The 27,407-nt window shown below is 54.7% G+C and overlaps 12 protein-coding genes across 12 annotated transcripts; 4 read left to right on the plus strand and 8 right to left on the minus strand.

The window, feature by feature from the left end:
• Positions 1-143: 143 nt before the first annotated feature.
• Positions 144-1,926, minus strand: K489DRAFT_399582 (uncharacterized protein; the record flags this gene model as incomplete). Its single annotated transcript, XM_033606968.1, has 3 exons — positions 144-1,661; positions 1,727-1,775; positions 1,826-1,926. 3 exons carry the CDS (start codon positions 1,924-1,926, stop codon positions 144-146), a joined length of 1,668 nt encoding a protein of 555 aa, XP_033462417.1.
• Positions 1,927-2,146: 220 nt separating this feature from the next.
• On the minus strand, positions 2,147-3,348 carry K489DRAFT_156262 (uncharacterized protein). Its single transcript, XM_033599263.1, has one exon. It carries the CDS (start codon positions 3,079-3,081, stop codon positions 2,452-2,454), a length of 630 nt encoding a protein of 209 aa, XP_033462418.1. The 5' UTR covers positions 3,082-3,348; the 3' UTR covers positions 2,147-2,451.
• A 1,728-nt stretch (positions 3,349-5,076) lies between these two features.
• On the minus strand, positions 5,077-6,348 carry K489DRAFT_352832 (ras-domain-containing protein). Its single transcript, XM_033602477.1, has 4 exons — positions 6,265-6,348; positions 6,056-6,148; positions 5,634-5,993; positions 5,077-5,578 (listed from the first exon to the last, which is right to left on the minus strand). The coding sequence occupies exons 1-4, from the start codon at positions 6,322-6,324 to the stop codon at positions 5,447-5,449; spliced, it is 645 nt and encodes a 214-aa protein (XP_033462419.1). The 5' UTR covers positions 6,325-6,348; the 3' UTR covers positions 5,077-5,446.
• Positions 6,349-7,055: 707 nt separating this feature from the next.
• Positions 7,056-8,432, plus strand: K489DRAFT_377933 (uncharacterized protein). The gene is made up of 3 exons (XM_033604277.1): positions 7,056-7,265; positions 7,371-7,664; positions 7,727-8,432. Exons 2-3 carry the CDS (start codon positions 7,482-7,484, stop codon positions 8,351-8,353), a joined length of 810 nt encoding a protein of 269 aa, XP_033462420.1. The 5' UTR covers positions 7,056-7,265; positions 7,371-7,481; the 3' UTR covers positions 8,354-8,432.
• An 86-nt stretch (positions 8,433-8,518) lies between these two features.
• Positions 8,519-10,036, minus strand: K489DRAFT_368552 (uncharacterized protein; the record flags this gene model as incomplete). The annotated part of the gene is made up of 1 exon (XM_033602963.1): positions 8,519-10,036. The coding sequence occupies one exon, from the start codon at positions 10,034-10,036 to the stop codon at positions 8,519-8,521; it is 1,518 nt and encodes a 505-aa protein (XP_033462421.1).
• Positions 10,037-10,563: 527 nt separating this feature from the next.
• Positions 10,564-12,733, minus strand: K489DRAFT_315491 (TrkH-domain-containing protein; the record flags this gene model as incomplete). Its single annotated transcript, XM_033601094.1, has 2 exons — positions 10,564-11,664; positions 11,723-12,733. The coding sequence occupies 2 exons, from the start codon at positions 12,731-12,733 to the stop codon at positions 10,564-10,566; spliced, it is 2,112 nt and encodes a 703-aa protein (XP_033462422.1).
• A 443-nt stretch (positions 12,734-13,176) lies between these two features.
• K489DRAFT_334249 (uncharacterized protein) lies at positions 13,177-15,761 on the plus strand. The gene is made up of 2 exons (XM_033602180.1): positions 13,177-14,266; positions 14,313-15,761. The coding sequence occupies exons 1-2, from the start codon at positions 13,357-13,359 to the stop codon at positions 15,479-15,481; spliced, it is 2,079 nt and encodes a 692-aa protein (XP_033462423.1). The 5' UTR covers positions 13,177-13,356; the 3' UTR covers positions 15,482-15,761.
• A 41-nt stretch (positions 15,762-15,802) lies between these two features.
• On the minus strand, positions 15,803-16,551 carry K489DRAFT_304407 (CSN7 COP9 signalosome subunit; the record flags this gene model as incomplete). The annotated part of the gene is made up of 2 exons (XM_033600511.1): positions 15,803-16,254; positions 16,314-16,551. Coding segments are annotated over 2 exons (690 nt in total), but the record flags the coding sequence as incomplete, so codon positions are not given.
• Positions 16,552-19,627: 3,076 nt separating this feature from the next.
• Positions 19,628-22,957, plus strand: K489DRAFT_314393 (Pkinase-domain-containing protein; the record flags this gene model as incomplete). Its single annotated transcript, XM_033601005.1, has 2 exons — positions 19,628-20,923; positions 20,981-22,957. 2 exons carry the CDS (start codon positions 19,628-19,630, stop codon positions 22,955-22,957), a joined length of 3,273 nt encoding a protein of 1,090 aa, XP_033462425.1.
• Positions 22,958-24,526: 1,569 nt separating this feature from the next.
• K489DRAFT_368557 (uncharacterized protein) lies at positions 24,527-25,189 on the plus strand (the record flags this gene model as incomplete). Its single annotated transcript, XM_033602964.1, has 1 exon — positions 24,527-25,189. The coding sequence occupies one exon, from the start codon at positions 24,527-24,529 to the stop codon at positions 25,187-25,189; it is 663 nt and encodes a 220-aa protein (XP_033462426.1).
• Positions 25,190-25,563: 374 nt separating this feature from the next.
• K489DRAFT_408059 (uncharacterized protein) lies at positions 25,564-26,388 on the minus strand (the record flags this gene model as incomplete). The annotated part of the gene is made up of 1 exon (XM_033607428.1): positions 25,564-26,388. The coding sequence occupies one exon, from the start codon at positions 26,386-26,388 to the stop codon at positions 25,564-25,566; it is 825 nt and encodes a 274-aa protein (XP_033462427.1).
• Positions 26,389-26,514: 126 nt separating this feature from the next.
• K489DRAFT_156506 (uncharacterized protein) lies at positions 26,515-27,054 on the minus strand. The gene has a single exon (XM_033599264.1). It carries the CDS (start codon positions 26,965-26,967, stop codon positions 26,641-26,643), a length of 327 nt encoding a protein of 108 aa, XP_033462428.1. The 5' UTR covers positions 26,968-27,054; the 3' UTR covers positions 26,515-26,640.
• Positions 27,055-27,407: the final 353 nt, after the last annotated feature.

Genomic DNA, 27,407 nt, shown 5'->3' on the forward strand with positions numbered 1-27,407 from the left:
GAGAACCCCTGAATTGCTTCGTGCGGGGGAGTCCTTCACCGCGGTCCCACACAGACACATGCATGAAGAGGGAATTCTCGGAATGGTGCGGTGGGTTGGTTTTTTTTCTTTTCGCTTTCCGCCCTATCCGGAGAGAACAATCATTACTCTGTAGCAGTCTCGGCGGAAGCGGCGGTGGCGGCGGCGGCAGCAGCAGCAGCAGTAGCCTCCTTCCCCTCCCCCTTCTCCTCTCCTCCTCCTCCATCGTCGGCATCCGCGATCGGCGTATCCCCATCCGCATCCTTCTTCACCTCCGCCGCCGCCGCCGCCTGGCCACCACCGCCTCCACCACCATCCTCCTCCGCACTCCCTGTCGCGCCGTCCGCGGCCCCCTCGCCCATGACCTCATCCGGGCGCGGGTCCGCGGGAGCCTTCCCCTCCTCCCCATCCTCCCCCTTCTTCTTCTCCGGCTGCGGCGCGGGCGCGGCGGCGGGCGAGCGGCTCCTCGCCCTGCCGACCGCGGCGTCGATGTCTAACCCCACGCCGTCGCCCGGGGCGGAAGAGGAGGGGGCCCTCTGCGGGCCGGTGTCCTCCATGCCGATGATCTCCGGGCCGCGGGCGTGCGGGATCTCGTCCAGGTCGCCCGTCGTCGTCGTCCTCGTCGCGGAGGCGCTCTCGACCGAGGCGTGCACGGCGGTCGCGTGGCTGAGCAGGGGCCGGTGGACGGCTTGTTGGAGGGGCAGGGGTTGCGACTGCGCGATGGGGACGATGCCGGCTTGTTGCTCCTGCCGGAGGAGCTCGCCTTGGGTGACGCCGCCTTGCTCGCGCAGGGCGTGGTCGGCGGCGGCCTGGGCGGAGACGGGCGAGGACGGGGGCGTGAATTGTTGGTCGTCGGGGGAGGACGTGGTGTCCGCGCCGTTGGGCGTCTCGTCGGACTCGCGGGCGTCGGCGTCGCCGTGCCAGAGGGGGTTGAGCGTGTCCCCGGACGGGTGGCGTTGGAGCCAGGGGATCGGGGTCAGGAGCGCGCCGCCGAGGCTCTCGTCGCTGCCGAGACCTTCGCGCTCCGCGAGGGTGCCGTTCATGATGGGCGGGACCTCCCCGTTCGTCAAGAAGCCCGAGGACGAAGGGAGGATGTGGGCGGGTAGAGGGAACTCGGCACTGGAGGAGCTGACGGAGACGACGCGATCCAGTGCGCGGAGATAGGCGGGGAGGTGACGATAGTATTGGTGAGGCCGGAGGATCATCTCTGCGAGGCGCTGGACCGTGTACGGTGGCTGCCGGGAGAAGTCGTCTTCTAGCGTTCGCCGGCAATTGCGATACAGGCTCTGGAGTTCCTCTGGCATCTGAGGTCGTGGGAGAGTGTCTGCACCGGGTTGTGCGTTGCCCGTCGGGGTTGATGGCGTGGTGTTTTGTTGGGATGGCAGCATCAGCTCATAACCGAAAGGTGTCATCGTGGGTCCCGATTCGGAAGCCGCCCTCTCTGGGGCCTCGTTCTCCGTCTCTTTGTTGCCCTCCTGAATGCCGGATACGAGTCTGTCGTGCTGCTCGGGTTGAGCGTTGTCACGTTCTGACGGGGCGTTGGGAAGCCGTGGTGGAGTCGAGGCGATCACGTAGGGAACCAGGAAGGTCGAGAGCGGCGGCACCGCTGGCATGATCGGTATCGGGAATTCATCGTGGACGATCTAAAGACGGAGATTCCATGTCAGACACACATGCATTCCAGAAGGATATGACGCTCGCGACGTACATCGTGAAGTCGTTTCAGTAGGTCTTCGAGCACGCGAGGCCATTCGGCACTGTTTTGTATCAGCGCAAGAGCTTCGCATCCTCTACCAGTGGTGCGTACATGTCCATAGACCCATCTTTCGCAGCGCCTTCGAGGAGTTGGTCGCTGGAAGGCATATTGACGGTGCTGGGCGAGTTGGCGCAAAGCAGAGAAGGTTCCATGGCGGGCCAGTGAATTATCATGTACACACGCGAACTTCGTCAGGGCACAAACGCAGGCACGCGCCAGATTACAGCGTCATCACATGTACTTGTGGAAATAATGCAATGGCATTTCATATCCAAATAATATACTTATTGCAATGAGTGGAAACATGATCGTTGTGTCCAACATCAGTGGGAAAAAAGTAATCGAAGCGATAAACCCAGACGCCTTGCATGCTATCCCGCCCGCTGGATTGAACGCCTTATAACAGTATTCCCAAATGCTGAAAATGAGCAGACTGAAAGCCGTGATAACTCCCCCGTCTCGCCACAAGTCGAAACTCTCCGAAATGCGCCCGCGTCGAGAATGGTCCCGCCAAAAATGAGAAAATGCGCGCCTGAGAAATGCTCATGGGATCGTTAGCGATGGCGGAGACTTTTCGCGATTCGCCTTCCTGTGCCCGGTCCAAGACCCCAGCTATGTCGTAATTGCATCATGTGGATACTACAGTCGATGACTCGTGGTTGCGTTTCCGTATGCCATCATGCTCCCCGTACCCGTGGTGGACGCCCCGGAGAGTTGCCTCTCGGCACACCGAGACACTCCAAAATGACAAACATTTCCTTCTGCCGGCTGGCATCCTTCATGCGATTCGCCCGGCGCGCGAGGTCCTTGCAGACCTTGTCGGCCGGTTTGCTGCCCGAGTACTGCCAACGGGGCTGTGGGCGGTATGGGTCCGCACGCATCTGTAACCACTTCCGCATGCTTTCGATGGATTTCGGCAGCTCGGTGGTCGTGCAGAATCGAATGACCAGGGTGCGGTTCTTGCAGAGATTGGCTTCTTGATCCGGTGGGATGCGCCTCATCCATTCGCGCAGGCTGTCGAAGTTGAAGTCGGTGATGCTGCACAAGATCGGGCAGAGCGAGTGCATCAACGGAAGGACCTCGCGCCGGACTTGCTGAGAGGTTCGTGTGAGGGCATGGGGCAGTTTTCGATTGTCGCCGCAATTCATCGGCAGCACATGGACGGTGACGTTTTTGAGCGCCAGCTTGTAGATTTCGATGCGCAGTTCCGGCGGGAGGTCGAGAAACGTCACACGAGGGACATATGGGGCTGGCGCTCGCGGCGGCGCCGGGGCCAGGACGCAGAAGCGCTGTTGCATGAAGCCCATATGCGTGAGGTCGAGGAAGGGGTTGAAGACGAGATCGGATGTATGTCGATGGGTTCTGCAAGAACGCGATTGGATCTATGTGCGATGATGACGATCGGGCGGCCGAGCAGCGTGTGTGCGAGTGTCGTTCAAGACGACGTCAGGAATGGTCACCTCAGAGAGCAGGTGCGCATGAAACGCGGAAGTGATCGAGTGTGATGGTGAGCCGCGGCGAAAGCAGCCGGAGCCATTCAACACGACGTACCGACGGTTCTGCGTCTTTGTACGAGATCCTTCCCAGGACCAGGGCCAGGGCGGGCGCAAAGTGGATTCGTTGGGTCGGCGATGAGGCCGGACTGCCGGGAGTCGTGGACCAAGTCAGAAGCGGATCGTGACGGCGGGTAGACGAGAGGGCTAAGCTAAACGACCGAGCCGGCGATGTCACTGGGTGTATGAATGAACGGCAGACGGAACGTGTGAAGATCCTACGCGGCGCGACAAGCGAAAGTGAAGATCGAAAAAGGGAGATCCTTGGAAGAGAAGAAGGCGGTTTCATCGATCCGAATTAATTCCAGTCAAGCGTAAGCCACATGCGTAGGTCGAGAGCGGGAATGGGCACGAGGGATATGGAAGACGAAGCGACGAGTGTCAGCGCCAGCCGGACGCCATGTCTCCTTCCAGCAGGGCTGTCGGGGTGCGGACGGTACCTAGGCTAGGTGGGTACTGTTGGTAGATAGGTAGGTAGGCGTGGTAGGGTAGAGATGCTGTGGGTAGAGATACTGCTGTGAAATAATCATCAGCGGGCGGGAAAATGTACTGAGGAAAGTACAGCCAGTACTACTACTAGGTATGTAGAATGAAGTAGTAGGTATTATTACTGGGAAATGAATGAATGAGCCAGCCCCGGCCTGCAATATTCGACAGGTCCACAGCCAAGACGACACACAACACTACCTAAGTATTGCTCGTCCCGGGTGGATAGCGCAGGACATACTGAACAGTATGGTAGTGGTGAGTGGTGAGTGGCCCGGGAGGGCAAAGTGTGGACGGCAACCGTACTGTACTGTACTGTACTACTCACTCCACGCTAGGTAATGAGGCATGCGGGTGGACACTGTCGGCGATCATCGCATCGTCGACGGCACCACCACCGTCTCTCTCTCTCTCTCTCCCTCCGCATGGCCTCTCCCGAGAACGGAGACCGTCTAGGGCCGGCGCAGAACCAAGGTGTCGACCATCGCAAGCGGAATCCAGGCTACAATCCTCAGTCCCGAGGCAGTCTTTCCCAAAAATATCCATGGACAGCGAGACCAGGCGGGACCATGATCGTGATGGTGATGATGATGGGCGTTGCATCGCGCTCGGGACAGGACTATAGTACTATATGTAGACGTTACTCGCCCACGTGGCAAGGGAGAAAGGTAAAATCTCTGCGATGATCGCCGCCCTGGAGGAAAGCAGCAGCAGGAGCCGAGAAAGAGACAGAGTCGCATCCAGTATTATTATTTAGTGGCACGGTATGGTATGTACAGCAATTGACTCACGCGCACCACCTCCAACTCGGTCAATTTCAAGGAACTCGATCACCAGATCTACACGTGTCGGGACAGTAACTTCACTTCGTAAACATGTGATCGGTTAACGAAGGTGAAGTCTATAGATCGCTTTCCTCCTGATCATCACCCCAGTCTTGTCACTTATTACAGTACCTCACGCCACTCCGATGCCGACATTTCGAAGTGAAACTAGCTCCGGTGGGCTTGTTGTCGATGTGAGACAGTCCACCAAAACCGACTCGTAAAACAACTTCCAAGGTTGCAACGACCCGCCGTGGGGTGGGCATGCCTCGGCTGCTGCATGAGCTGCTATTTTAATCCCGTAGTAATATTAAATCGCACCGCGTCCTGCTGCTCACGATGATAAGTGTGTCATCCGATTGGAGGACAAAACGCGGCGCTTCTGTCATCCACAGGTCTCATATCAATCACGGAGCGTTCTGAGTCCCGCGCGATCTCGCAGTCTTGATCATCATGTTGGTTTTTCATCTATCTAAACAAGAAAGTTTCGTGAGCCATATCGGAGCCGCTTCCGCATCAGGCAGATTCCCGTCACAAGACCTCGAAGCTGGTGGTTTTTGAGCTCCGCGCGAGTTGACGGTCGACGCCATTCGAGGAGCTAGACTTCCGAAATCGTCCCCACTGCCGTTTCCTTCGTTCACGCTGTTGTGAATGTCCATCCATAATTTCCCCGTCGTCAATCAAAATATCTTTTTGCGCAATGCGCGGCACGGCTGGAATTTTGCATCTTGCAATTCAGACGGCCGGTAGACGTTCGCCGTGTCCTGGATCGCGCCGGGTCATCTCTCATCATTGACACGACCAATCTTCTAAAGGTCGGCGTCATCTTCGTCAGGAAGAGGAGCGTGAGCGGCATCCTCGAGCTCCTTCTGGTACTGCTCCATGGTGGCCTGGTCAACCTGGACTTCCGGCGGGGCAAGAGCGGGTGCGGCAACAAACTCCTGCGAAACGAATCAGCATGTGCAACCTTCTGGGCAAGTCTTGGCCACAACTCACAAGGGTGGTGTTGCCGACGAGCTTGCGAGCCAACCATAGGAAAGGCTTCTCGAAGTTGTAGTTTGACTTGGCGGAGATGTCGTAGTACTGGAGGTTCTTCTTGCGGTGGAAGGTGATGGTCTTGGCCTTGACCTTGCGCTCCTTGACATCGACCTTGTTGCCGGTCAAGACGATCGGGATGTTCTCGCAAACACGGACCAAGTCACGGTGCCAGTTGGGGATGTTCTTGTAGGTGATACGGGAGGTCACGTCGAACATGATGATACCGCACTGTCCGTTGATGTAGTATCCATCGCGGAGACCTCCGAACTTCTCTTGACCAGCAGTGTCCCAGACATCGAATTGGATCTCACCCAAGTTCTACTCGATTATTAGTTTGGCCATTGGCGATGTGGTTTGGATGGAGCAGGAGCGCGCCGTACCGTGGTGAACTTGAGAGGGTGGACTTCGACACCGAGCGTGGCGATGTACTTCTTCTCGAACTCTCCGGTCAAGTGACGCTTGACGAAGGTGGTCTGGCAGTTGATTTTTGTTAGCTCCGATTGAGGTCACCGCCGAGATTCGGAATGTTCTGTCAGACGACTTCATGTCTGCGGAATCATCCTTTCCAAACGACACAAGGAGAACACACCTTTCCGGTACCACCGTCACCGACAAGGACGAGCTTGAAGGTAGGAACTGGAGCAGCCATGATTGCTGTCGTGTGCTATAGGTGATGATTGCGGGGTCAAACCTGTCCGATGCGTCAGAGGGAAGGATCGCATTTGAAGTTTCACGCGCGCTGTCATGTCGCGAGCGGGCAATTCTTACTCTTGTGATGTGCTTCAAACCGAGTGAAGCGAATGGATTGAAGTCGTGGAATGTGCAGCAGAGAGGTTTGTTATGATGGGCCGCGGGCAGGTCGTCGAAGGCAAAATCTTTGGTGACGGCAGATGGCCCGTGCACACAACGACAGAAAAGACTTGGCAGCTGCCCAGACGGCGTCTCTCACAGGCAAAATAGGCACGATAGGCACAGAACAGGCAAACAATAGGCACACAATAGGCTGTCCATGTCCGAAAGACCCCTCAATTGTGTGCCCAATCTGTTGACCGCCCGTATGTCATCGACCAGCTTTCACCACGTCTCTCATCAATGTCATGGGTCGGTTGCATCGTTTCTAGGCGCATTCAGTCCATTTCTACACCACACCTACAGCAGACTGAGATTTATCTGGATACCCAGCCGCGTGTGATGCTCCTTCGAGAAGCTGTAAAGAAATATGCATGCCCAACCTTCGTACATACTACCTAGTAGGGAGTAGAGGAAAATGCCAGCCAAATGCGCCCCGCAGCTCATCCAGGGTCCACGATCAAACGTTCAATGGCATGCACAACTGTCGTCACATGTACAGGACGGGAACATTAATTTTCACCAGTCGCTATGCAAGACCGTGATTGTGTCCGCCAAAAATGTAGTCCTAATATACCCACTCTCCTCGTAGAAATGGCCTTTCAATTCGGATTCTCGCATGATGAAAACGACGAAGATGATCACGTTCCCTCGCACCTCGCAACAGATTCCAATCTTGCTCGGACAAAACAAAATGAATCGACGACAGTGCCCGTGAAAGCCCACAAACTTGAAGCTTTGGTAGGTAGTCCAGCTCCAGCGAGCAATAACAAAAGGCCTCGCCAAGGATAATGGCCTTTTCCGAATCTCCCACGATGTTAACAAAGGCTTCAATTTCCAAATTAGCTCGAAGCCCTCCCCGAACGCATTAGTTACAGCACCGTCAGAATCGAGTCTCCTCTGGGTCGAATCGCACACATTCCCAGAAGGGAGCTCTTCGATGTTCGAGTGCAATTGATGGCCGAAGATGCCGGCGACGACCATGTCATCGACCAACTCCAAAAATCCGACCTTCGAGCGGGAGTCTACGAAGGCGGCTTCAAGACGTGGGAGTCCTCGATCGATCTCGCGAGTCTCCTGCTCGATCGCGGGCCGCGGAAGGACATCGATGAGTTGATCCGCTGCGATAATGTCGTCGAGGTAAACGATGGTCTCGGTCACGGAGACAACGCCGATGATGCGCTGACGGAGAACAATCCCAGCTAGGAGCCGGCACCGCCCTCCCTTCCCTCATCCTCTGGCGGCACAGCCTCACGAGCGCCCAGACGGATCTGAATTTCACCTTCGCCGATTTCAACGAAGAGGTGTTGCGGCTCGTCACCCTCCCCAACGTCCTCCTGACCTACGCGACGACGGTCTCCCCGGAGAAGTTCATCCCCGACCACAACATCCCCGACGAGGACGGAGGAGGCGGAGGCCAAGGGGAGTTGGAAATCACGCCCGAATTGAAATCCCACTTCCTCGAAACCCTTCGCGCGAGATCGCTGTCTCTGCATTTCCTCTCCGGCCCCTGGAGCGCTGCCCTCGCGGAGAGGATTCCGCCGTCGGCGCCGGAGATGGGTTTACTCGTCCTCGCGGCGGAGACGATCTATAGCCCCGAGTCGACGGCGGCGTTTGTAGACATCCTGACGCTCCTACTGGGAAGGGTCAAGATGGCCAAGGCGATGGTCGGGGCGAAAAGGATGTATTTCGGTGTTGGAGGGTCGGTGGATGGGTTGAAGGAGGCCTGTCGGGAGAGAGGGGCGGTGGCGTATGAGGTTGAAAATCATGGGGTTGTGGGGATGGAAGCCGGGGTTGGGAGGGCGCTGGTTGAGATTCAGATGTATTGAGCATTGGAGAATTCGATAGATACAGGTAGGCGTTTGATCATGAGGTGTTTCACAATGGAAGAGAGATACAGGCGAGCAGCATTTTTCGAATGTTCATGCACGTGTGCCGTGTTATTCCGGCGAATCTCTGCATTTGTACACTATGGTTCCCTGACCCGAAGAGACTCAGTTCTTTTGTCCAAATTCCTGGTACTTTGGCGGAGCTCCAGAGCCAAAACCGACGGGTTCATACGGGTCGCTAGAAGGGTGGAATCCACCCTGTGTGCTCGACGAGCCTGTTGCGCTCGCAGCCTTCTTAATGTCTTCATCTGGGATAACACCGCCATCGCCGCCTCCAACCACTACATCACCGCCACCTCGGACACGACCCACAACCATACCCTTGGCAACCGATTTGATCACTGCGCGACGTGACACACCCGTCACATCGATGTACACAAGGCCGACGTTCTTCACTCCGCCCGCAAGATTAGCTGCGACGGAACCTGCTTCGTCGCCATAGCGGTGGCCGACAACGTGGCTTGCAGCAGCGCCAGATGTCTCAAGGAGATGTCTGCCGCTGGTAGCCACACCATCGAGGACAGTGCTGAAAGCAATCATGGATTTGTTCAAGAAACCTGGCTTATAGGAATCGTCCTCAAGTGGGTTTCCCTTCTCATCAAAGCCTTTCGCCGGGCGGTTTTTCTTATGTCCCGCGGCACGTGCGGCGATGTTCTGCGCGATCGATGTTGCTTGGCCCACCGTCTTGCTCGAAAGTTGTGCTGCGTTAGTAGTGAACGTGTTAATCTTGCGGACACGAGCGTGTGTGGCAGGTGAGAATTCCATAGGCTTAGCAGCCGGCTTGGTCGTCTTGGAGAAATTTTCCGCTCCGCTCGTAAGGATGTTTCCGATATATGAACTCCCCGTGACGATCAAACGCGAGGCAACTGCAGCGTTTTGGACGATGCTACTGTCCTTGTAGGCTGGATGTTTCGCCATGCGCAAGTAGTCCTCGGAGATGGGGCGAACGTCGATGCGTTTACCGTCTGCGCTGACTTGAACCTCGACGGGATCTTTTGAGCCAGCCAGGAGCGAAGGGTGCTCAACAACGAGAGCTCCAGCATCCAGCTCACCGACGACTGAACCATTGTCCTCGTCTATTAGCACGATCTCTCCATGCTGTTTGCCGGTCTTGCTGTCTGTGGCAAACCTCCCACCCGGCGCGTAATCAGACGGGTTGTATGCACTCTTCTCGCCCGCGTATGTCGGGACAGGAGCTCGTGCACGCTCCAGGAACGCTGTGCATTGTGCAAGGATTGTCTCAAAGGTATCGACGTCGTCTTGCGTAATGCCATATCCAATCCTCGGGAATTCAATCCTGGTGAACGCACCCGCCTCAGCGGCGCGGTCCCATCGGGGTATCAAGTAGCTTGATGGCGGTTGGTGGTAGACTTGGGTGGTAGCTGGTAGAGGGAGATCGAGCTCTGGTGGCAGATTCAGGTGGAGGTAAAAGTCCTCATCGGGTGCCTCGTTCTGAGGGATGGTTGTGCTCAGGTCTGCGAACGGCGAGCTCGTCGGGACCATAAGCAAGGACAATGTTTGTCCACCGGACGGCGTGAGATCGGACTCTTTCCCATCTTCGATATGGTAGGCCTTGATATTCTTGATGGCGAAGAGTAGCTTGGGATCGTGGTGTCCCGCCATAGTCTCGAATGACGCTCGCTAGTGGGGGAGTGACGTTGTTTGGTACACACGCGGGGTATTTCGATAAGGCTGGTGTTCAAGTCCGGTGCGCAACGTGGATGCGTCGTGTCAAAGAAAGGCGAATCTGTTGAAAGTTTGAGGGACGCGGCAAACACAAAATTGTGTCGTCGTGAATATAAAGAGAGCGGCAAAACGTAGGAGTACCTAGGTAGTCTTGGAAAGCGCGTCACTACGTCAACGCAGGTGCTTGGTGCATGGAGAAGTTGGTTGTGCCGCAACTCGCATGCGGGCGCGAATATACAGGGGTCTGGGCGAGCTCGAAATGTGGCTGTGCAAGGCCGTTCAGTTTTCGTCCACGCGTGCTTTTCTGTCGTGGTTCTCGTGATGGACGATTGTCGCTCCCGATCCATATACGCGCGAATGGTGTTGCTGCAGCGCCGTCTCTGCGGCCTGTCGTCGCTGATGAGTGACAGGCGTCTATGAACTGTACTAGCGAGAATCTAGTTCTATATCATTCATCTAGCACTCTATGCGATTTCGTTGCGAGCACCTCTACTGGCCGACCTTGCGCGCCGTATCCGGCCATCGTCCTCCTCAGCTTCTGCATTACGGTCTCCTGGCAAAAGCACCGCTTGATCGATAGCAACCGGTAACCCTCGATGGCGACCTCTAAGCATGACCACGCACAAAATCAACTTGCTCAGAACATGCCACGATCCGGAAAAGCTGTAATCAGCCGTCGGGATACCAACTGAAATTCCGACGCATCCATAAGCAGACACAATCTCGAATAGGAAATTGAACACGCTGAATACTGCAGGGTCTTCGGAGAATCGGGATCCTTCGATGATCATGATGAGGAACAGTGCGAGCACGATCGTCCAGGCATCGTGCGCAAGCTGAGCGCGTAGTTGTTGTCGAACGAACTGCCCATTGGACTGTTTGCCATCGTTGAGCTCAGGCACCAAGTGGTCAGTCAAGGTCCGGACGAACCCCAGACCTCGCGAAGAAGATCGGGTCTTGCGTCGCTCTGCTTCGTCTTCGGCGTATATCCCAAGTGACCGTTCCTCGTAGACGTTTGAATTCCTCATCGTAATTACGACGGGATAGACGGAGATATACATCATGACAACGTACAGGACCTGCAAACTGATCCGTAGTTTCGCAATTATCACGACATAGAATCCTCCGCTTCGCACGGCAAAAGCTTGGAATAGTCCGTTCATGACGCGAATTCCGGTGGAGGGGACTTCTGTATAGATGGTGTCGTTCCCTATGTTGAGGATCTCGAATGCAGCCCAGTCAACTCCATTCAGGGTGACGACTGAGAGCAGGAGCCACCATGTATGTTGAGCAGGGAAAAGATTTGTGTAGCATCGCCGTGGATGGTCTAGTAGAAATCTCAAGGTCTCGGCTCGTTTTGACCAGGCAGGGGAAGTCTTGCCCAATTTCAGGACGATTCGATACATGCACCAAACAAACAGGCGCAGTAGCAGGGGATATGCGGTATTGCCTGCAAGGATCAGGAAGCCCATGGTCATCTGGAGGTAGATCGATTTCTGAAACGCAACCATATTGGCGTCGAGTAAGCTCATGCCCGAATTGTTGAATGCGGAAACTGCGTTGAACTAGAATGCACGATGAGTAAAGACAATAAACTTTAGTCCAATAGGATGGTTGACGTACCGCGCCCACCCACCACGGGTCAAGGCCATTGCTTCGAGCAGTGTCTGGCTGATTGTATGCAATCCAACTTGCACAGCCCAAGCAACCAAGCAGTTGAAAAAGCACAAGGTAAGCAGGGACGAGCCATGCTAAGAATTGCACAGCACGATATTCATAGCCGCCTAATTGCTCGCGCTCAACTTCCGTCAATCCATGGAATTGGCTGTTCCTTCCGATCCATGCATTACTGAATCCAAAGCGTTGTTGTGAATCTCGATCGTCCTTCTCTGAAGACAAAGAATGTCTACTTTCTCGAAGAGCATCCGGCTCATCAGATCGGGCCGTCTGAATTACGTCCAGACTTGCCGTGGGTCGGGCGCCGACACCTTGCATGCTGAACACACTTTCGTTGTCTCGATAGTTACTACGACGAGACTTGACTTTATCAAGATTGAGCTCTGGGCTGAAGCTGACCGCGAGCGACATGGCGGCTGTACTTCTCACGTCATCCTCGGCAGACGATAGCGGACGGGCAGAGCGCTCGTCTCTATATGTCTTATGATCATTGGCGGAATTTCCTGTACCAGCCAAGGGGCCTGAAGCTGTCGATGGCTGGGCATGTTCCTGTTGCAATTCATGTGGAACTCCATGCGTTTGTGAATCATTACCGACCCTCACATGGGACGGCTTCTTCTTCTTGTCGTTGACGATATCTTGAAATCGCTTCTCAAATGCAGCCTTTCGAACTTGAACTACAAATGCAGAAACGAAAATTGCCGAACCCATGAATATCAGGAGAAAGAGCATTACTTGCTGGAACGTGTTGAGTGTTGAGAGATTGACTGTGTTCAGACCGGCCAATGTCATGGCGCTCACGACCAGGAAGAGAGCATCCGTAAAGTGGACACTTTTTGCAGGGGTTGAAGCACCCCAGAATATGACCGCGCTTAAGATGCAGGTACAGAGGAAGTAAAGCCAATGGATCGTGATGAAATTCAATGGCAGTAATTGACGATGTACGAAACGAAGCATTCTTTTCAGACTCGGCCATGCCATCGGAGCCATGTTGGAAAGCTTCGTGCGATTCAACCTTGAACAGTCGTTTGTGGCTCGTCTCGAACAGGAAATTCTATCTCGAAAAGACCCTGGTACGTTGTGGTACAATGTGTGCGGATGATCCTTGCGTCCTTCTCTGCCGTCGCAAGAACATGCAGTGTCGAAATGCTGTTGATCCGTAGAGTCCAGCTCTACACCCGATCGTGCCTCCAAGATTTCGAAGACGAGGCAATGAGAAAATGAGGATTGGCGAGGGAAAAAAGAGTGTTTCAAATACGGCCAAGCTTGCCAAACCTTCTTGGAAGATCCGCTGACGTTGACCGCTGGTTGGAGCCACGGGCATGGGGCCTCGTTAGGGTTGGTGGGTTGTGAAGAATGCATTTCATCCTTCCAAGGTTCATATCCATTTGCCGGGTTGAAATCACTTTGTGTTGCTTGGCCGTGCTGGCTTTGATTTACTCAAAATCCGTCATCAAGAGATTAGGTTGCACTGCATTGCGGAGTGTTGGCGCTGATTTGACGTGTTCATCGAATTACACAGCCGACGCGCGTTACGATCTCGCTGCATCACCAAACACCATGTTGGCAACCACATCGCCATGTCGACTTTCGACGGCACCGTCCAGGAGTTTCCTGACATACAAATCGATCAATTCAACAGAACTGGATCTGTGCGAGCAGTATTGGCGAATTTCTTAAGCCATGTTCACTCTGACCACCTCGTCGGGCTTGAAACATGCAGCAGCTTCGTCTATTGTTCTATGGCAACACGTCAGATCGTCCTCCGTCTCGAAGAGCGATACCACCGCGTCAACTTTGCCAATGGTCGACTCGAGGTCCGAAAACGGGACTACACCAAATTGAAGTTATTGTTGAAACCGTTGCCTCTGGAGACGCCAATTGAAATTGAGCTGGCGCCTGGTAATAACATTCGCGTGACATTGTTCGATGCCAATCACTGCATCGGTGCTGTAATGTTTTTGATAGAAGGGGATGGAAAGGCGATCCTCTATACTGGCGACATTCGAGCCGAGGCCTGGTGGGTGGATACTCTGACGAGACATCCCGTTTTATTGCCATACGTTTGTTCGTCTAATGGTGGTCCACTGAAGACGATCGATACGATCTATCTCGATACGACTTTTGCATCGAAGGCTGATCCGTATCGCGACTTTCCGTCCAAGGCTGATGGCACACGAGAGCTTCTTGAGAAGCTCTCCAAGTACCCGTCTGACACAATCTATTACTTCGACTCCTGGACATTCGGCTACGAGGATGTCTATCAAGCCATGGCTAGCTTTCTCAACACTAGAATTCATGTCGACCAGTACAAGTACGGACTCTATTTTGCACTGACGAAAAGTAAAGAACTCAGAGCTGTCGAGGCTGCCAAACTCATATCGACGTATTGCGGCAATCATCTGCAAGTAGGTTGCCTGACAGCTGATGCGACACAGGCTCGTATACATAGTTGCGAGGCAGGAACAGGGTGTGATATCTTGGACCAAAGTAAGTTTGCAGATGAATATGGTTGGGGCTGTACTGATTATGAAAGACTTCGTTCGGATTACGCCGATCATATCTAGGCATAACGGCAGAGACATGGCTGAGCTCGGTGCTGGTGGTGGTAATGGAGATACGGATCAAAATCGTGTCGAGCTAGAGACCATCGACAGTGCCGTGATCGCCCAGCTAATCGATCTCTGTAAGAGAAAACTCGCCAAGTGCCCAGAGATTGCACAGATGGTTGTACAGATGCTGTCAAATATATCCGGCACGTCCAGTACGCCGATGGTCCTCGAGCGTGACGACTACGACAACAAGCTCCCCGATGATCTTGATGCCAAAGATCTCCTAAACGTGCTTATGAGAAAAGCCCAACGCGAACAAAGCAAGAAATCTGTCGCCGAGCAGGCAGGAGCTTCATCACTCATCATCAACAATCTCCCATCGCGCATCAGATTCCCATACTCCCGACATTCTTCATACAATGAGCTCTGCCTACTCATCAAAGCCTTCAAGCCGAAAGACATTTTCCCATGTACCGTCAACGAAAAGGGCTGGACCATGGCCCACTCGATGAGCTTTATGTTCGGGCATCTGTATGATACCCCCTTACTCTGCAGACATGATCAATACATGCTGTCACGGGCTCCGATTGCTCGCAAAGCTACAAAGCGGACCAACAGCGATGACTCTCAGGGGGTCGATACTCACACCACAGACCCGAACACCGAGGAACGGATCTCAACAGAAGAGCGGAGTCGAGAAGTTCAGCCAATTTCCTTGGACGTTAGTTCGGCTTCAGATGTGATCCGCAAGCGTGTCAAGGTGGTCGAGCAGGTGTTGAGAATTTCAGATGTACATCACTCGGCGCCAGAAGAGTTCGATCCATCCTCCAAAATTAGGGCGTCAAGTGCTCCCACAACCGAACTTCCACCAGATACGAGAATCTTAAACTGCACAGCAGATGCGCGAAATATACATGCCCCACCCAAGCAGACTGTGGAGGTCGCGCACGTGTCGAGTAGACCAGAGAGCGCTTCAGCATCATGTTTCGAACTTGTCATCGACGATAATTCGCAAACCTCGCACGATCCTGTATCAGTTGAATCGGCCTTGCGATCAGATGCGTACAAAGCAGCCGCGGGCATAGACGCAAGTTGGTTCGACATCAACCTCATCAGCCTGGGAAATCACAGTGACTCAGATAGGGAGTTATGAGTAATGTCACATTGTTTACCTCACCCATATGCGTCTCCCATGCCATGAAGGCCACTCATGGAGGCTCATCATTTCGTACATCGTGTCATCGTGCAATAGTCATCACCGTCCAGCGCCCTTTTGAAGTTGTGCCATGATACCTCCATTCTTCTTCTTGCCCGCCCCAGACAAGACCGCTCCTCCGTCGACATCCATCGCATCTTGATCGTCACTTGGCAAGAGACCCTGTTCCCGCCTCGCCGCACGCGCATTACTCAATCTGGCCTCCATCGAAGCAGCTTGACCCGGACCACCCGCGAGACCGCCAGGAGCTCTGCCTAGCGCATCCATCGCAGCCTTGACCTGTCTCTCTGTCCGCGCCTCTCGGCCCGCGCGCAACTCCGCCTCATCTTTAACCTTTTGGATCTCCGCCTCGAGATCTGCGAGCACGGAACTGCAGCGTTTGCTCCAGGCGGCGAGCTCGTCGATCATCGATTGGACGCTGCCCGGAGCGAGATCTCTCAGTGGAGCGACGGATGTGATGACGACGGTTTGAAGGGCGGGGTTGAGGGTTGCGACGACGAGATCGCTGTAGATCGCTTCGGTGACGAGTTGTTCTAGCTCGATGGAGGACTCCAGCCTCAAGCGTGTGCAGAGGGAGTTGTAGCTGAGATTTGAGGCCGAGGATGGTGATGAGGAGGGTGGTTCCTTGCGTTGAGAGGCGATTGTGAGTAATGAGAGCAGCCGTAGCTTTTGCAGTTGAGCGTCCGAAAGTGGAGGTAGATCAGTGGTTGCTTCACATTGATACCGTTAGTTCTGCGCGAGTGATACTCCTGCGCCATTTGCAGCCTACCTTCATATGTCTCCAACGTGCCCCATGCAAAGATCTCCAGTAATGTGTGGAACTTTCCATATTGTTCGTTGCTAACCAACGCCTTTACGTTTGGCTGTTCAAGGAGCGCTGCGAATACGTAGGTGTTGGCTGCTGATGTTGCTTGAGTCACCAAGTCGGCGGCCGCACGAGGTGAGTTTGCAGACTTTGCGAGGGCTATGAAAGGAGCAAGACCATTAATGGCCCGTGATTGATCCATTGTTCGTGATATATTTATCGTGGAGTGGAATATGAGATGAGGCTCAAGAACCAGCGACTATGCCACTTGAACAATTGAGTGCGGGCAGATGCCAAAGGCACTCTACTATGATGTCGCGTGGAGCTCGCTTTTGGCCCCAGTTCAGCGCCTCTTTGCCCTCCTGTGACGTGAATTCCACCATCCTGAGGCAGCAACAGCCAGTTTCACAAGCAAACCACGCGACAACATAATCTACTGGTTCAACATCGAGACTTCATTACCATTTCTACAATTTGCCATATTTTCGCCTTGCTAGAATCAGGATGTTAATGAAGCCGTTGATTGGGCGAAGATTCTGTCAAGACAGTGACGGCATACATACGAAACGTGATCTGAGACTGCACGTCCTCTACACTGCAGCAAAGCACGTAAGTTCACCACAAGACGTGTGAACCAACCACTCTGTCAAGACCGCATCATGCGTGATTGTCGCAGCGACAACCACACGGAAGGCACATTGATCTTCATAACGCGCGTTTTTGCACCGAAGGGGTTTGTAGTCATGTGGTATCACTACCGACGGCAAGCGATATCGTTTCCACTGTACGTTTCCCAAGACACGCAGCTGGGATTGACTACGGTCATATGAATTCATCGTCATACGCCTTCGTTGCGCACGACAAACCCTCTCGTGGCAATGGCGCGAAACGAACCATATTGCCGCATATGAGTCTGCTCTCCCTTGGCAAATGATAAACACTGTCTGGCTAGGTTGATAAGTTTGAAGGCCATCGTGATGTATCGGGCAGCCGGGACGACATCCGACAAGCATCGGTTCAATTATAATTGTGGTTCTCTTTGTGCCTGAACGGAGTTGGAAGCCAGAGCCGCGGTAGTTTCATCGCTACTGTCAAGGTCTCCCCTTGCCCTGGCTTCCTCCGGCCCGAAGCGATATGCAAGACATTCTTTGTTCCATGGATCACCGATCAACTAGGTTAGCCTCGTCAAGAGGGCTTGCCGCAGTCTACCCCATCGTCCCGCACGACGTTGGCGCTGGCCGACGGGAATGTGAGGAGGAAACACATCTGCGAAATTGAAGGACAAAGGCACGAGCAGTAATAATGCCTTTGGCGACCGCGCCACAGGGCATAACCTGTCGAAAAATTGTAACGGCTCCCGCACAAACTGGATATGCAACAATACCTAGGTTAGAACTTTCTGTCTCACAGGCGGTGATTCGACGAGCAGGTGGATCATGCCAATATCATGTAGTATGATATTTATATCTACATCCTTGACATTGTCCACATGGAGTTCGTGGAGGCTGAAACCCGAAACGCCCGAGATGGGCATCAAGGAGCCCCGGAAGTGAGCAAGCAGTTGGGCCGAGCGAGCGCATGGGCCTTGTCGCAAGAAATGATTTGTTCAGCCCACCCGCCCGCACAGGAAATTACACACCTGCATTGGTACATGTACTGTACCTGATGGAGAAATAGTAAGCACGCATCGGGGCAGTGAACTGCGATTTCTTTTGCCTGAGTGCGAGCTGGCAGACCGCTATGGGAGCCAGGCATGCTGAGGTCGATTAACTCGACTTTAGACGATGTTGTCGTGTGGCCCAGATGGTGGTGATGACAGTTGTCGAAGGGATCCATCGTCAACACTGCATGTGCTGTGTGTACAGCATCAGACAAGCGCCATGCTGTGTTTCAACAGGAGAGATTGGCCTTGCACGTGGGTACAGGCCGGCAAATGATCATCATGAATTTCTCTCAGCTCGGCCATCAAAGATCGGCTCTGAGCCGGCATACAGATTCTTCATCAGCTGCACGACAGGACTTTTCAGTGAAGCAAAGAGTGACAATTGCTCGCAACTCGTGCTGTAGGACAAAGTGATGGCCATCTCATCCACGCAGCTACTTCCCACGGTACTGTCGATGGCAGACCTGGCGGTTGTTCGGCCGTATAGGAAGTACACCATCACCACACACACTCGCGCGCACCGAGGCCCTACTCGTATCAGGTCTATCTCATGTTGATCAGTCGGTATCGCAGTGGCTGCCGCCTCGTCGTACCATGATGACATTCGACCTATACTTGGCGGCTTTTGCATTGTGGATATCGCAAGCATTGTCTTGGGCATAGAGCAAATAAATATACTTATTGTTATCCACCAATGCGAACATACCGTCCAATGTGTCTTGTGCATAGACGCCTAGGTAATTGCATTGTTCTAAGCTCGCTGGCGGCAGGCTTGATTCGGTGCGGTAAGTCCCTCTCTTGCCCGGCTAGGATAATCCCATACCAAACAATCCTTGACCACCACCACCACCACGACACATAGTGCGCACACACACCACCAGACTGGCCTAGAGACAAACCCCGGTGAACGTGCCACCCCGAGCCCAGCGCCTTCCTCAAACACGCTCGCGTCAACGACGACGTAGCCAGTCAGTCCTCAGTCGGTCAATTGGACAGCCAGGTTCGTCTTCATCCTTGAATCTTCCTCCTTCTGTCTTTCCGTGATCGCCGTTCGGACGTCGCTGCCATCTTCGCCCAACGTGATCGGGCGAGCCGATTGGGAACGCGTGCCGGTGTCGAGGTCCTCACCTCTCATATTTTCACCACCACCACCGTCGCTGCTGTCCAATCGCTCTCGCTGCGTCCGCTTCCGCCGACCACCACAGTCCTTCACTGGACCGGAAAAGACTCGCCTCGAGTTCCGAATCTACTAGGCGTACCATTGCTGAGCGCGTCTTCATTGTATTCACTGCAGGAATACCAAGAGCAATTACTTATCACTGCGCGTATAGAGCAGTGCATCTGGTTCGTTTTACTCGACCAACGTCACACACGTACAGCTTGCACCGCGTCTTGTCAGATCATGTCGTCAGCTGCAGTGCAGTCTCAGCAACAGCAACCACAACAACAATCGCCATCCGTTCAGCCTTCAGCATCGCGCGACCGCTTTACTTCCGCCGTCGCGTCGTCAGCGTCTCCCAGTGCTTCGCGTCGAGCAGCCGCAGGTCGAACGAGCTTTGACAATGCATCGTTCGCAGCATCGCCTCAACACTCCCATTACCCCTCGTCCGCGACCATGACGACTCCACGCGCTCAGCAGACTTCGACGGGCCCCAATCATTACCAGTCTGTCGATCAGACCACACCCACATCACTCCCGCAGGCTTCACTTCCCATTCGGACGAGTTCCCAACACTCTGGCGCTACACAAACCACCTCGACACGGGCCAATGACCCGCGAAACTATTCGCGAACCTCACAGTCACAAGGAGAATACGCTAGTGAAAATGATCGAATGAGTGAGTCAGATCGCCGGCGTGCAGAGCAGCGGTCGCCGAGAGAGGATCAACAGCCAGGAAGTGCAAAAAGCCAACGGACGCGACCTGTGCCAACATCGAGTAGATCAGCTACAGCAGTGGGACAGGTGCCAGTGGGTACAGAGCTGCCTAGAGAAAACAGTGCTATCATCAACCGCATAGTGGTGGATGATCCGCAGGCTGATATCGCTCGTGAGGAGATGCGCAAGGCCGAGGCCCGGCCACAACCGCCAGGCACTGCTGGCATCCCAGGGTTGGACGCCACTGGCGGCCCTGTCCAGCCTGCTCCTGTTGCACCCCAGAGAAGTCGTCAGGAACATCTGAGGCTGGCTCCAGTCTCTCGGAAAGAGGTCAAATTCGGAGATTACATCCTTGGACAGACTCTTGGTGAGGGCGAATTCGGCAAAGTCAAGATGGGCTGGAAGAAGGACTCGACAGTGCAAGTTGCTATTAAGCTGATCCGCAAGGAAAGCTTGGCTGGCAACACGACGCGACTCCCAAAGATATATCGCGAGATCTCCATTTTGCGTGAACTGCAACACCCTAACATTGTTCGCCTACATGAATTCGTCGAAACTGAAAGACATATGGGTATCATTCTGGAGTATGCTTCCGGAGGCGAACTCTTCGACTACATCCTCAATCATCGATATCTGAAGGACCCAGCAGCTCGGCGCTTATTCGCGCAACTCGTATCCGGTGTTGGTTATCTACACAAAAAGGGTATTGTGCACCGTGACTTGAAGCTGGAGAATTTGCTGTTGGACCGCAATAAGCATATTATCATTACTGATTTTGGTTTTGCAAACACTTTCGATCCTAATGATGAGCTCGGTGAAGAGATTGAGAGGAATTTGCACGACAAGTCATACGTCAAGCGAGAAGGGTTGGACAAGATCATTGCTCGTAAGGATGGTAGGGAAGGGACATACCGTCGCGGCGACCTCATGCAGACTTCTTGTGGAAGTCCCTGCTATGCAGCGCCAGAGCTCGTGGTTAGCGATGGTCTCTACACTGGCCGGAAAGTTGACGTGTGGAGCTGTGGTGTGATCTTGGTGAGTAGATATCTTATTGGTGATTGCGGGAACCATTCTGACTTTGCCTCTTTACAGTATGCCATGCTGGCAGGATACTTGCCATTCGACGACGATCCAGCCAACCCAGAAGGCGACAACATCAACTTGTTGTACAAATACATTGTCAGCACACCTCTGACTTTCCCAGAATATGTCACGCCTCATGCCAGAGATCTTCTTCGGCGCATCCTGGTGCCCGATCCAAGAAAGAGAGCGGATTTGTTCGAGGTGGCTCGACACAGCTGGTTGAGCGAGTATACCCACGTCGTTGGCTTCATCGGCAGCACCATCAAGAGTGAGGGTGAAGCCGCTCCTACACGCCTTGAAAAGCAAGAGGATGTTGCATATCTTTCGCGCAGTGCATCGGTCAGGGAGCCCAGCACTCGGATGCCAGCTTCAGAATCGAAAAGCTCGTCAAATATGCCACGTCATGCAGCCGCTGCCAGTATTGGCGGTGAGGAAGCCAGTGATATTCGCCGGCAGCAACAGCAACAGCACCGGGACAACAAAAGGAATACTGTCCAGCTGGAGTACGTACCGCCATTTTCGAATGGCCGCAACAACAGCGTGGGTGGTGCGAGTGCTACAGCAGCTTCTCCCGTGGTTGGCAAGACTAGAGTGCGTCCTGAGGGTCAAGGACCAGTTGAGGTCTCCCAATCGCAGCGAAGGCAAGATGGAGGCATGCCGCCGCCGTCCAGAGGCGGCAGAGACCAGCGTTCGACATCGGAGGCCCTGCAAAATTACAGTGGGACAGCGGCGACACAAATGTCACGACCAAACACAAGTGGTGCTCTTGGTGGGACTACCCGTCTTCCTTCTCGTGGCAATTCGTATAGCCAACCTTCTGTGGCTCAGCAAACAAACGCGAATGCGCAAGGGTCCTTCTCGCAGCCAAAGTCGAATACTGGATATATCATCGCCAATCCAGCACCAGGAGAACAGAGCGGTATCGATGCCACTCAACGACCTTCGAGTCAGACGCAACCAACTCGTGTGAGCAACAATTTCTCGGGCCCAGCTCCGAACTTCGCGGCTGGTCGTATCGGTGGTCACAAGCGAAGCAGCACATTGGGCAGCATCACCGACAAGTTCCTAAATCGCAGCTCTACCAAACGAGTATCGCAGCAAGACCCTGCAGGCTTGTCAGATCCTCCCAGCGAGAAGAAAGATCGCAGATACCCTCCACTCAGCATGAAGGCTCCTATTGCCTCCGAGGATGCGCCATCACGACCATCCACAGATAGCCGCCGGCCGAGCTTTGGTTTCAGTCGCAAGGCCAGTCGCGAGCGTGACTCGAGCGTGCAGGGCAGGCGATCGTCGCGCCGATTCTCTCTTCTTCCCAGTAACTTCAGCATGAACAGTATCCTAGGCAGAAAAGAACAAGGCTACGAATCCAACACTGATGACGGTCAACGGCAAAGCGATGTCTCTCAGCAACCTCCCAGAAACGGCCGCCCACCGAGCAAGGGTGTACAGCCTCAAAAAGGTTCACGCAGTCCCAGTGGTAGTACTCTTGATTCTGGAGCACCCGCCCATTACGATGGCGAGCAAAACCGTGTTCAGGGTCGATCCGCAGCAGCGCCGACACGTGCGATGTACGACAAAGCTCTTCCCGCAACTCCGGGCGCACAGGATGCTTCACTCAGGGGCACAACGCCGCCTTCTCAGCGCCGACCATTCGCAGGGGACGAGGGCTACAACTCAAGCCGACTCAACCCCGCCACCAGCGATGCTCACGAGCATTTCTACCAGGACCCACCAGTATCCGCCGGTGGGGCAGCTTACCCGACCCGCGTCCACCACGAGCCCGCATCTTACGATGACGATGGCTACGACGACACCAACAACGACGACGAAGACAACGACGGCAACCTCCGCTCCCAGACATCTCTCCGTCCTCAACAGCGGAAATTCGGCGAGGGCTATGACCACGGCCACGGCGGCTCCTCGAGCGCGACCCGACGCGTCATGGACTTTTTCCGACGACGAGGCAAGGACCGCGGCGAGGTATAGGATCTTCGCCGATTGGTCGGGAAACGTCCACCAAACGCGGAGAGGAGGGCGAGGGCGACGTCGTGGTACAAGTGAGAGGGGATTGATCAGAGGAAGGGGCAGGAGGGGATGTGGCTTTTCATCGCTCTCCTTGGGTCCTGTCTCTTTCCTCGCAAAAACATCCTTCTCTCGACGCCGAATGTTCGACGAATAAGACCCAACCTGTTCGATTTCTGCGTTTTCGGTTGGGCGCGGACTGCCCGTTCACCGTTCGATTCGCTCGCAACTTCAGTACAGATCAACCAACTTTGCCGCCGGACGTGGAAAGTGGAGTGGAGGATTCGGGGAGGGGAAGAGGAGGATCAGTTTAGATTGTAGCCATATTGTAATTGTTTTTCGGTCTGCTTTTTGGTTTGGCGATGGTGGTGGGTGCTGTCCCTCCCTGCCCGCGCGGCTCCTTGCGGTCTCTCTTTCCGCCACGGTCATCTCGGGGCCGTAAGAGAGAGAGGCGAGGGGGGCAAAAGACTTGCCATGCGCAGGAGGAAGGGAACAGGATCATCGCACCGGCCGCGTACTGTTGCTACATAATTGTTGTCGTTGTTGCTGCATTTTTCTTCCCTAGTTTAGAGAGCGATGGCGCTGTGTGTGCGGAAATTGTGGCATCTATTTCTATCTTTTATCTACAAACCAATCCGTCCTTTCCCTGCTCGTCGTCCTTTCACCAAGGAAGTTTCCATCTTGCAAATCGGTTCTCTGTCCACGACTCTTCATCAACTATGATATGGATACAAGCAGAAATACTCTCTGTGACATCGGGCTAATGACTAACAAGAAGGGAAAGCCACACATATCAATCCCAAACATGGACTATGTATGTCGTGTCTACCGTGGTAAGCACTGCACACCTGAGCCGACATCTAGATTTCTTCTGTGGTTTCTCCGCATCTGCAGCAGCTCTCGAAGGCTGTTCCTGGATTAACTTTCACACACGCGGGACATTTCCTGTAAGCTTAATCAACTCTATCGGGCTGGCGGGCGGGCGCGGGAATTGTCTTGATTTGGTTGGTTTCTGGTGGGACTGCACTGCTGTGTGTGCCTCGGCAGGGCTGCCTCAGTTGGGGTTTGACGCAGCGCAACTTTCGAGACCAAATGTGGTTGCGCGCGCGCCCATACATACATGCAGGCGTGTCGTGTTTGTCTAGCTACCCTAGCTATCGATAAGCTACTTGCGAGGCGATCGACTCTCCCCTTCTGTTGACTTCGTGTGTTCGTGTCCTCTCTAGTATAACACAGTTCTTTGCAGATCAAAATATACAATTGGGACTGGCGATTGAAGGCTGTGTTCGAGAAATACATTGAAGACGACTCGTATCGTATTGTTCGCTGGGACCTGACGACACCGATATATACATTTCCATCCAAGAAGGGAATCGAGCACCTTCGCATCTTCCAAGATCCGTGAAGAAGGACTCAAGACCTCTCTGCCAACTGTACACGAAACCCATCAGTCATCCTCTCCTGCAAAGTAACAAGAAACCGCCCACGATGTCCCACTTCACCACCACCGCCCCTCCGCCCCTCCCGATCGCAATGTCCCTCCTCCAGCCGACCCTGCACCCGTACACCTCGCGCCTCGCCTGCGCCAGCCTCCTCATCAGCCCGCCGCTCTTCTGGGTCATCGAGAACTACGTCACGAGGGGCTACAAGCCGAGCTACAGCTACATCGCGAACTTCACCAGCGACCTGGCCGTGCCGTACCCGTTCCACGAGCGCACGCACAACCGCGCCGCCCACTCGACCCGCGCCGGGACGATGAAGCGCAACTTCCAGATCAAATCCGTCCTGTTCCTCATCGGGCACCTGTCCCTCCTGTGGGCGACGGGCCGCCGCGACGGGATCACGGCCGCGCGCGCCGCGGCCGCGCTGGCCTACGGCGCGGGCATCTGGCTGGTGGCGGCGGTGCCCGGCGGCGAGCGCGAGCACGCGGACGGCAGCGTCAAGTGGCACAGCCTGGGCGCGATGACGGCCTTCTCGTGCGGCAACATCTCCGCCATCCTGGCGGGCCGGGCGGACGGGAACGAGACGTACGCGCGGCTCGCGTCCGTCATGGGCAGCGTCGGCCTGTGCAATATGGTGCTCTTCGTCGTCTTCGGGAAGACCAGGTTCCGGGGCTTCTGGCAGAGGAGTTGTCTCTTCACCATCCAGGCCTGGGAGTTGGTGACGGGGTGGGCCGTGCTGGGGCAGTTGTTGTGAGCGTTTGAGGGAGGAGGCATACACAGTACGCTTGGGAGGCGATGATGAGGGGAGAGATTCATTTGTTGTATCACCTGTAGAGCACGCGGAGGTGCTCGCCGGGATATACGATCGTAGGTGAAACAATTGCTACATTGGAAAGAAGATTCCATATTGGAGGAAATATGCAATTTTTTCTCACTATGGAAATAGATATCTTATGATTTGATTTGGTGACAGAGAGAAGGAATTTCATCATCGTCATCATCATCATCCCGTCTCAAGGGAAAGAAAGAAAAGGGTATCGTAATAGTCGTACATCGATTGAGCAGATGCGTGCTCGCTCTCTCGGCGGAGAGGAACCTTTCAGTCCGTCTTCTTCTTCTTTACCTCCTCTACAACACCCACAGAGCAGACGCGATGGCACCCGCGACGAGCGCCCATCCGCCAGCGCCGCCGACAGGCAGGCGAAGGCCGGCGTTGAACTGGGTCGGGCTGCCCGACGCCGAGCTGCCCGACGCCGAGCTGGAGTCGGTGTCGTTGGGGATCGTGCCGTTGATGACGAGCGTCTGGGTGCCGTTGATGTCGCCGACGCGGGCAATGCTGCCGTTGTTCGCGACGGCGTTGATGTAGTCCTGGTCGGTGTTGTCCTCGTCGCAGCCGCAGTCCGAGTACTGCTCACAGAGGCACTGGACCGGGTTGGTCTCGTTGCGGTTCGCGGTCTGGTTGTAGTACGACCACGGTCGGCTGTACGGGTAGTTGTAGACGCTGTAGGCCCAGATTCCGGGGAGGATGAAGAGCGCCGCGGTTCCGCCGACGAGGAGGCCGGCGGGGACGCCGCGGCCGGAGGAAGGAGAGCCTGCGCGGTATGGGGTTCTGGCACCGCCGCCGTAGTACGCTCCGCCGCCGTAGCTGGGTCCTCGGACGCCGCTGCCGCCGCCGGTGCTGCCGCCACTGCTGCCGGTGCTTCCGCCGCTGGAACCTCCGCGCGACCCGCCGGACGAGCTGCCTCCTGATGAGGAACCACCAGATGAGGATGATCCGCCCGATGAGGATGATCCGCCTGACGAGGATGATCCGCCTCCTCGTCCACCGCCACCACCTTTACGCTTGAAGAGTTCGTTCGCCGGTGATGTGAAGTCGTCTAGCGACGGTAGCGTGAAGGCGTGGACGGTGGTGAACAGGGTGAGGAGAAAGATGATTGCTTGTGGTAGACGCATGATGGGCGTGTGTGATGTGAGGTTATGCGCGCCGCGTTGATGTGGTGTTGCTGATTGTGACTTGCGCTTGACGCGATGGTGATTATGTTCAACTTGAGGTGCGATATGTCACCTTAGGATGTTTGGACTGTGGTGAGAGTGTCTAGGGATATGCGACAGACCGATCAGTGGGAAAGAAGGGAAAGGTATATATGACCGCATCGCATTCCTTCCGGGGGGCGAGCAAGTGTGACACGAGACAAACGTCGTTGACTAGTGTGTCACCACCACATTAAATTCCTTGCTGCTCCGCCTTGCTGGTGTCCACCCACACCACACTGACCAAACTGATCTAGGTAGGCACCTAATAAGAAAAGTACCCTGCATCACCACCATCGCCATCATCATCGTCATCACCGCCATCCTCTCCCGTGGTCCGCCAAGACCTTCTCCCGCGGCGAGGAAAGAGGGAAATGACTGAGATGACCGCCCTGGAGGAAGCGGGATGGGTGCCAAGACGGACTGAAGGGCGGCCGGTAGCGACAGCGCCAATGAGAGGCGCGATGGGACATTGGGTGTTGGCGCCAACCGTCCCATCATTACCTAGCAGTACGAGATTTCTCCAACAGGATCGGTCTTTTAGCCGAGAAAGAGGATCCATTGCATGCAGCGGTGGGTTTCGCAGGGTGGCAGTGCACTTTGCTGCGGGAGAAAACGTGTGTGGTCAGATGAGGTCACTGCACGCACATCGCTTGTGTGTCGTTTTTATGTACAGTATATACCTGCACTATGTATCTGTTTATTAATCACATCCCGCACCAGGTCCAATCCCCCTCTGTCATTATTACTCCCAGTTGCTGGTCGAAAAGGGCAGGCTGACTGCATACTGGACTGTGCCCCGACGCAGTGATCGACGTGGAAGCGAAGGACAGGCTGATTGATGAATTGCATCACCCACCACCACCACCACCAACGACAACAACAACAACATCGTCCTGAGCGTTGGTAACACTTGACGTCAATCGATGACACGATCGCAC

Source organism: Dissoconium aciculare, assembly GCF_010015565.1.
Source record: "Dissoconium aciculare CBS 342.82 unplaced genomic scaffold K489scaffold_3, whole genome shotgun sequence".
NCBI lineage: Eukaryota > Fungi > Ascomycota > Dothideomycetes > Mycosphaerellales > Dissoconiaceae > Dissoconium > Dissoconium aciculare.